Here is a 9882-nt window from a genome sequence, read left to right on the forward strand (position 1 = left end):
TGTGAACACCATGAAACGTGGGGTAAAAGAGGGGCAATTAAACATGTTGTAACTGGCGCCCGAGGAGATGACTGCCGTTTATGGGCACCTAACCAATTGTGCTATTGTGTGTGTTTTCTGGCATTATTTGTAACTTATATCTCTTATGACCGAAAATAGCTTCTGGATATCAGGACAGCGATTACTCACCTCGCACTGGATGAAGATTTTTTCTTTAATGAGTCGGACGAGAAGGATTTACTTCAGACACCGGACAAGGCCCAAATCCCATCATTCGCATGAAGAAGAGACAGAGATATTGGGGACGTAGGTCAGAGAGCCTTGTAAGGATCCGACGGCGAGTGGGTAATCCGCCTCGACTATCAGTCATATTAGTCAACGTGCAATCATTGGATAATAAACTGGATGAGCTCCGATAAAGACTATCCTACCAACGAGACTGTAAAACTGTAATATCTTAATTTGTCACGAGCCGTGGCTGAACGACAACATGGATAACATACAGCTGGCTGGGTTTTCTCTGCAAGATAAAACAACTGCCTCAAGGGGTGACAGTCTGTGTCTATTTGTAAATAACAGCTGGTGCAAAAAATCTAATATTAAGGAAGTCTTAAGGTTTTGCTCGCCTGAGGTAGAGTATCTCATGATAAGCTGTAGACCACAGTATTTACCAAGGGTTTTCATCTATATTTTTCATAAGCTGTCTATTTACCACCACAAACTGATGCTGGCACTAAGACCGCACTCAACAAGCTGTATAATACCATAAGCAAACAAGAAAATGCTCACACAGGAGGCGGTGCTCCAAGTGGCCGGGGACTTTAATGCAGGAAAACTTAAATCTGTTTTACCTCATTTCTACCAACATGTTACATGTGCAACCAGAGGAAAAAATCTTGACCCCACCTTTACTCCATACACAGAGACACGTACAGTACAAAGCTCTGCCTCGCCCTCCATTTGGCAAATCAGTGACCCTACGTACATACCCCAACCAGAAGCCTTGGATTACAACATTCGCACTGAGCTAAAGGGTGAAGCTGCTGCTTTCAAGGAGCGGGACTCTAACCTGGATGCTTATAAGAAATCCCGCTATGCCCTCCAACGAACCATCGAACAGGCAAAGCGTCAATCCAAACACGCCTAGACATTCGTGAACAGGGCATGACAACATCTATTCCCCCTCAGAAGATTGAAAAGATTTGGTATGGGTCCCCAGATACTCAAAAAGTTCTACAGCTGCACCATCGAGAACTGGTTGTATCAACTGGCATGGCAACTGCTCGCCCTCCGAATGCAAGGCACTACACAGGGTAGTGCGTATGGCCCAGTACATCACTGGGGTCAAGCTTCCTGCCATCCAGGATCTACACCACACGATGTCAAAGGAAGGCACTAAACATTGCCAAAGACTCCAGCCACCCTAGTCATAGACTGTTGTCTCTGCTACCGACACGGCAAGTAGTAGCAGTCTAGGTGCAAAAGGCTTCTTAACAGCTTCTACCCCAAGCCATAAGACTCCTGAACAGCTAATCAAATGGCTACCCAGACTATTTGAACTTACCCTGCCCCCAACCACCATTTTTACGCTGCTGCTACTCTGTTTATTATACATGCCCAGTCACTTTACCTCTACCTACATGTACATATTACCTCAATTACCTCGACCAACCTGTGCCCCTGCACAGCGACTCTGTACCGATACCCCCTGTATATATAGCCTCGCTACTGTTATTTTATGTTGTCCTTTAAGTCATGTTATTTTTCGAGTTAATTCTTTAAAAAAAACTTTTTTTAACTTCAGTTTATTTGAGTAAACACTTTCTTAACATTATTTATCTTAAAACTGCATTTTTTGATACGGGCTTGTAAGTAAGCATTTCACTGCTGTATGTGACTAATACAATTTAATTTCGAAACAGGTTCTGCTTCCTTGAGACTGTATAGCCTGCATGAAGCCCTTACCTCTTATGGGCACAGAGGGCTCCGGCAATGGCTGATGCAGTACTGAAAGTGGAGGCACTGTCTTCAGAGCAATGTTTTTGTGGCACAACTGTTCGGGAGCTACTTCCTCATTGGAGGAGCACGCAAGCTCCTCTCTCTTTCTACTCCCTCCAACAATGGAAATAGGAATGGTGTGAATTAGTGTGAATCATTCCTATTCACACAAGGTTAAGAGCGGAATAATTGAAGAGTAGAACACTTATCATCTGTGGAAGGCAGGGCTTCCAGCGAGGCGCGAATTCGGTTGGCCTAGTCAGGCGTGATTGTTGAACCTTCAACCAAAGTTGCGATTGTGCGACTCCCCCCATAGTATGTTGTACTGAAGTTGACTGACAAAGGGAACAGCATATTTTTCTCTCTGACTCGTGGCAAAAATTATAGAATTGCAGGGAATGTACTTTAAAACTGGAAAATGTTCTCTTAGCCTCATGACTAAGTGTGGTAGTCCGGTCCTGATTAATATACAAAATCTTTATCAGAAAAAGTCAGACCTTGAAACTCATTTACATTCAACATAGTCCTCAAAACTGGGGCCCCACAAGGGTGACTGTGTGGCCATGCATGCCTCCAACTCAATCATCGAGTTTAAGGACGACACAACAGGAATGGGCTTGATTACCAACAATGATGAGACAGCCTACAGGGAGGAGGTGAGCGCATTCGGAGCGTGGTGTCAGGAAAACAACCTCTCATCCAACACCAGAAAAACAAAGGAGATGTTCATGGACTTCAGGAAACAGCAGAGGGAGCACCCCCCTATCCACATCGACGGGACAGCAGTGGAGAAGGTGGAAAGTTTTAAGTTCCTCAACATACACATCACGGACAAACTGAAATGGTCCACCCACACAGACAGTGTAGTGAAGAAGGTGCAACAGCACCTCTTCTACCTCAGGAGGCTGAATAAATGTGGCTTGTCACCTAAAACCCTCACAAACTTTCACAGATGCACAATTGAAAGCATCCTGTCGGGCTGTATCACCGCCTGGTACGGCAACTGCACCGCTCACAACCGCAAGGCTCTCCAGAGAGTGGTGCGGTCTGCACAACGCATCACCGGGGGCAAACTACCTGCCTTCCAGGACACCTACAGCACACAATGTCACAGGCAGTCCAAAATGATAATCAAGGACATCAACCACCTGAGCCACTGCCTGTTCACCTCGCTACCATCCAGAAGGCGAGGTCAGTACAAAGCTGGGACCGAGAGACTGAAAAACAGCTTCTATCTCAAGGCCATCAGACTCTTAAACAGCCATCATTAACATAGAGAGGCTGCCAACATACAGACTTGAAATCCTTGGCACTAATAAATGGATCACTATTCACGTTAAAAATGCCACTTTAATAACGTTTACATATCTTGCATTATTCATCTCATATGTACACTACTGTTCAAAGGTTTGGGGCCACTTAAAAATGTCCTTGTTTTTGAAAGAAAATCTTATTTTTTGTCCATTAAAATAACATCAAATTGGTCAGAAATGGCTGATTTTTTATGGAACCCGCAAAACACCAGTCTCAACATCAACAGTGAAGAGGCGACTCCAGGATGCTGGCCTTCTAGGCAGAGTTGCAAAGAAAAAGCGATATCTCAGACTGGCCAATAACAAGAAAAGATTAAGGGCCTCCCAGGTGGCGCAGTGGTTAAGGGCGCTGTACTGCAGTGCCAGCTGAGACTGGGTTCGCGCCCAGGCTCTGTCGCAACCGGCTGCGACCGGGAGGTCTGTGGGGCGACGCACAATTGGCCTAGCGTTAGGGAGGGTTTGGCCAGTGGGGATACCCTTGTCTCATCGCACACCAGCAACTCCTGTGGCGGGCTGGGCGCAGTGCATGCAAGATTGCACGGTGTTTCCTCTGACACATTGGTGCGGCTGGCTTCCAGGTTGGATGCGTACTGTGTTAAGAAGCAGTGCGGCTTGCTTTGGTTGTATATCGGAGGAAAAGGGGTACAATTGAAGAAAACCACAAAAAAGAGAGAAAATATTAAGATGGGCAAAAGAACACAGACACTGGACAGAGTAACTCAACCAACAAGGCCAGCATCCTGGAGTCACCACTTCACTGTTGACTTTGAGACTGGTGTTTTGTGGGAACTATTCAATGAAGCTGCTGAGGACTTTTGAGGCATCTGTTTCTCAAGCTAGACACTCTAATGTACTTGTCCTCTTGCATAATTGTGCACCGGGGCCTTCCACTCCTCTTGTATTCTGGTTAGAGCCAGTTTGCGCTGTTCTGTGAAGGGAGTAGTATACAGCATTGTACGAGATCTTCAGTTTCTTGGCGATTTCTCGCATGGCCATTTTGAGCCTGTAATCAAACCCACAAATGCTGATGCCCCAGATATTCAACTAGTCTAAAGAATATCAGTTTTATTGCTTCTTTAATCAGCACGACAGTTTTCAGCTGTGCTAACATAATTGTGAAAGTGTTTTCTAATGATCAATTAGCCTTTTAAAATTATAAACTTGGATTAGCTAACACAATGTGCCATTGGAACACAGGAGTGATGGTTGCTGATAATGGGCCTCTGTACGCCTAGGCAGATATTCCATACAACATCTGTCGTCTCCAGCTACAGTGTTTATTTACAAAATTAACAAGGTCTACACTGTATTTCTGATTAATTTGATGTTATTTTAATAGACAACATTTCTTTGCATTTCTTGGAAAATCAAGGACATATCTAAGTGATGCCAAACTTGTGAACGGTAGTGTATATATTGTATTTTATACCATGCATTGCATCTTGCCTATACCGCTCGGTTACCACTCATCCATATATTTATATGTAAACAGTTGAAGTCAGAAGTTTCCATACACTTAGGTTGGAGTCATTAAAACTAGTTTTTCAACCACGCACATTCCTTGTTAACAAACTATAGTTTTGGCAAGTCGTTTAGGACATCCACTTTGTGCATGACACAAGTCATTTTTACAACAATTGTTTACAGGTTATTTCACTTATAATTCACTGTATCACAACTCCAGTGGGTCAGAAGTTTACATACACTAAGTTGACTGTGCCTTTAAACAGCTTGGACAATTCCAGAAAGTAATGACATGGCTTTAGAAGCTTCTGATAGGCTAATTAACATCATTTGAGTTAATTGGAGGTGTATCTGTGGATGTATTTCTACCTTCAAACTCAGTGCCTCTTTGCTTGACATCATGGTCAAATCAAAAGAAATCAGCCAAGATATCAGAAAACAATTTGTAGACCTCCACAGGTCTGGTTCATCCTTGTTCATCCGTACATAATAAAGATGCATATATAAACACCATGGGACCACGCCGCCGTCATACTGCTCAGAAAGGAGACGCATTCTTTCTCCTAGAGATTAACGTACTTTGGTGTGAAAAGTGCAAATCAATCCCACAACAACAGCAAAGGACCTTGTGAAGATGCTGGAGGAAACAAGTACAAAAGTATTTATATCCACATTAAAACTAGTCCTATATCGATATGACCTGAAAGGCCGCTCAGCAAGGAAGAAAAGCCACTGCTCCAAAACCGCCATAAAAAAGACAGAATACGGTTCGCAACTGCACATTGGGACAAAGACCGTGCTTTTTAGAGAAATGTCCTCTGGCCTGACAAAACAATAATAGAACTGTTTGGCCATAATGACCATTGTTATGTTTGGAGGACAAAGCAGAGGCTTGCAAGAACACCATCCCAACTGTCAAGCACGAGGGTGGCAGCATCATGTTGTGGGGGTGCTTTGCTGCAAGAGGGTCTGGTGCACTTCACAAAATAGATGGCACCATCAGGGAGGAAAATTATGTGGATATATTGAAGCAACATCTCAATACATCAGTTAGGAAGTTAAATCTTGGTCGCAAATGGGTCTTCCAAATGGACTATGACCCCAAGCATACTTCCAAAGTTGTGGCAAAATGGCTTAAGGACAACAAAGGTATTGGAGTGGCCATCACAAAGCCCTGACCTCAATCATATAGAAATTTTGTGGGCAGAACTGAAAAAGCGTGTGCGAGCAAGGAGGCCTACAAACCTGACTCTGTTTCACCCAACTTATTGTGGGAAAGCTTGTGTAAGGCTCCCCAAAACATTTGACCTAAGTTAAACAATTTAAAGGCAATGCTAGTAAATACTAATTGAGTGTATGTAAACTTCTGACCCACTGGGAATGTGATGAAAGAAAAAGAAGCTGAAATAAATAATTCCGTTTGCTATTATTCTGACATTTCACATTCTTAAAATAAAGTGGGGATCCTAACTGACCTAAGACAGGGATATTTTACGAGGATTATATGTCAGGAATTGTGAAAAAAAGGTGTATGTAAACTTCTGACTTCAACTGTATATTCTTATTTCATCCCTTTACTTAGATTTGTGTGTATCAGGTAATTGTTGTGGAATTTTTATATTACTGCACTGTCGGATTTCACAACACTCGCAATAACATCTGCTAACCATGTGTATGTGACCAATCAAATTTGATTTGAACAGTGTCATGGCTGTCAATGTACTGGGCCATTAGGTCTTCTACTTGTTTTGTCCGGAGGCGAGAGTGCTCTTTATTGACCCCACACAACTTCAACCTGCTCAGGTATGTTTTGTCACGGCTCCTCCTCTGCAGTGCAGGGGCGGTTCCTTCTGCAGGCAGAGGAGGGTCGTTAGTGATTGGAGTCACCTGGTCTCTCTCTCTCTCTCTCTCTCTCTCTCTCTCTCTCTCTCTCTCTCTCTCTCTCTCTCTCTCTCTCTCTCTCTCTCTCTCTCTCTCTCTCTCTCTCTCTCTCTCTCTCTCTCTCTCTCTCTCTCTCTCTCTATCTATCTATCTATCTATCTATCTATCTATCTATCTATCTCTCTCTCTACCTGTTGTTCGCGTCCCCTAATTTTTTGCCCCAGGCTATGAGCCGGCCTGTAACAGTTTCAAAACATTTTATTTCGGAAATGTATTATATCATTGTGTCGTGTCTTTGGATATGCCGGATTAAGTGATATGACATGCTATTCGAGAAAATAATTTCTCTGTAATTAATATTACCTGATTGAACTAATCATGTAAATGTAATTAACTAGAGAGTCGGGGCACCACAAAATAATATTTATAGAGCTGTTATCTTCCAAATAAACTCTTAAAGACCTAGTAATATTTTACATCAATAGCAGTCAATATTAATAGTCACCTTAATTCAGTCTCATCTGAAAGTTGTAAATTCTAGGTTATCTTCACGAACCCTGGCTAACAAGTTGAATCAGTAATATAAAATTGGGTTTCATTGTTTATTTACTAAATACCCAACTAATCACACAGACTTACATATACACAGAATTAATCATACCTTGATTACAAATTACGTCATAAAGGAAAACGTCCCTAGCGGGCAGAACAGATATGACAGCTGGTTACACAAAATGAAAGGGCTGGGTTTGAGTGAAAGAGCGGGAAGACTGAGGACCAAAGAAAGAAGCTGTGCTATCGTAAATACAGTATTTTATGCATTCTAAATTACCGCCCATTTGGAAAAGGAAAATGCAGTAAATATTTACTATGAGCTGCACTTCTGTAGGTTGGTGGTAGATGGAAGGCCGTGTTGCCAAACCGAGTCCTTTGAAGAATGTCTCTGGTGCTCAATTGGATACGTTGTAGTAACATTATTGTGTGATAGACGGGATACTCTGTCGGTTCCTTCCTAACCCTCGTTTGCAGCTGCTGTTGCTAACTCAACGGCTAGGAGGTATCACTTCTGTAGTGAATAAGAGTTCAAAGTTCATACCATTCGCAACCAAAGCTCACGCTGATGTTGGCTTCGTTCTGTAGTTATTATCTGAACCATTCTGACATCAGACTGTCGTCCTCACATCCTCAGAACAGGAGGTTATATTGTCATCAAGGCTTTATATAGGAAGGGAGAGGAGGGCGTGTTTGAAAAGTTTTATAGCCCATGTCCCTTCACAGGGGCGGGCCACTAATTGAGCAGAGCCCTAACCTTATAAAACCCCAATTCTCACATTTTAGAAGCTAAAATCACATTTCATCCCATCACAAATAATTTCATATTCAAACATTAAATTGAACAATTCCATGTGAATCCGATAACTCCGATGTGTAGACTTTCCACTGTAGAGTTTATGTCATCTTATCATTGATGAGAATGTCTCAGGTGACAACCGAACTGACATCATATTCATTAAGTACCACCGCATATGTTCAATTGGTCCGATTACCCGAATATAGTTAATTTCCCCCCACCTTCTGATGTTCCCAGAATCTCTATGTTAACCAAGGGTTTTGCAAATGTAACATCAGTAGGGTAGAGAGAGGAAAAAGGGGGGGAAGAGGTATTTATGACTGTCATAAACCTCCCCCAGGCCAACGCCAATTGTCATCTCAGCCTGAGTTTGGATGCATGTTTCTGTCTACTTGTGTCAGTTCTACTAATTATTTAGCAAATAGCTACAATACTGAGAGGCTTTGGAGGTTAAGTGGAGATTGCCAAATGCGCAGTTGAAAGGACACCCCACACCGTCACAAGTTTAGGCACCATGCTTAGGTAAATCCCTAAACTGCATCGTACTCATTACCATCCATAAACAGCATTTATACAACAGTAGAGTATTGGACTACACTCCAAATCAGGCACTAATGTGCTTTCTGACAGCACAGCAAACGTCATCAGCAGAATACTTATATTTACATGGGAATCATTTTAAGTACTACATTGCATTTGAACAGATTATCCTCTCTGACATAACCAATTTACAGCTCACACTACAGATGTGTTGCAAACAGAAAGGAGAGATTAATAATTATTTGTACAATGTATAAATACATGGCTGCAAGGAAGTACATGGTCAAATCTGCATTTTTCCTCCACTGTACATGAACTTGATCATGTCCATACCAAGCATTTAAACCGGTGAGTGATATAAGCCAACATCTGAAGTGAGACAAGAGGAATCAAACTATGGGAAAGTATGTGAACTGTACTCACAGGGTTCAGGCTCCTCTCACTAAAGCCTGTGTCGTCATGATACTGCCTCAGCATAGCCATTAGGCCCTCGATTTCACATGTCAGCCAATCCAATATTATGTCACATAGTTCCTTCTCTTTTGGTAAAAGCACCTCTCATCCCAGAAACTCATAGGCACAAAAGTGGTGAGAGCTGAGCTGATGGGTTATCTACGGTCTTGTGGTGGGTTAGGGGAAAGAGGCACAGCCAAACACTACCAGGCAGTCAGTCAGACAGGGTTGACTTGGGTCCTGTAGCGTCCCATTGGGCGACCTGGTGGCTCCACTCTGACACAGAGCATAAGACTCACCTGCCCAGTCAACCAGACAGAGAGGAGAGGCACTGGAGTTCTGAATGAGAGGACACAACCTCACATCCCCTCGCTTCATAATTCAATATAGATTCCCTTGAGGTAAGTATGTCAAGTTTTGGAATGAGCCCTACTGTAATGACTTAAGATGAAATGATTTGAATCTAACGAATATCATAGTTTACAGAACTTATTTATATTAAATCATATATTTTAAAAGCATCAAAATGTGAGCCATACTGCAATTCATAACTAAGCACAATGAAGTGTCTGTCAAAACACAATGTACAGTGTATTCGGAAAGTATTCAGACCTCTTGACTTTCTACATGTTGTTACGTTAGAGCCTTATTCTAAAATGGATTAAATACATGTATTTTCCTCATCAATCTACACGTCATACCCCATAATGACAAAGCAAAAACATTTTTTGCAAATTTATTATGAATAAAAAACAAACACCTTCTTTACATGCAGTTGAAGTCAGAAGTTTACATACACTTAGGTTGGAGTCCTTAAAACTCGTTTTTCAAACACTCCACAAATGTCTTGTTAAAACAAACTATAGGTTTGGCAAGTCAGTT

At 42.2% G+C, this 9882-nt stretch overlaps 1 protein-coding gene across 1 annotated transcript in view; it reads right to left on the reverse strand.

Moving 5' to 3' along the window:
* LOC124038320 (acylphosphatase-2-like) overlaps positions 1–9155 on the reverse strand; it is a 78934-nt gene extending 69779 nt beyond the window's left edge. Inside the window, exon 1 of the mRNA XM_046354053.1 lies at positions 8971–9155. Within this exon, the coding sequence (XP_046210009.1) occupies positions 8971–9030 (60 nt within the window). The 5' untranslated portion in view covers positions 9031–9155. The remainder of the gene's footprint in view (positions 1–8970) is intronic.
* Between the last annotated feature and the right edge of the window lie 727 nt (positions 9156–9882).

Source organism: Oncorhynchus gorbuscha, linkage group LG06 (assembly GCF_021184085.1).
Source record: "Oncorhynchus gorbuscha isolate QuinsamMale2020 ecotype Even-year linkage group LG06, OgorEven_v1.0, whole genome shotgun sequence".
Classification (NCBI taxonomy): domain Eukaryota; kingdom Metazoa; phylum Chordata; class Actinopteri; order Salmoniformes; family Salmonidae; genus Oncorhynchus; species Oncorhynchus gorbuscha.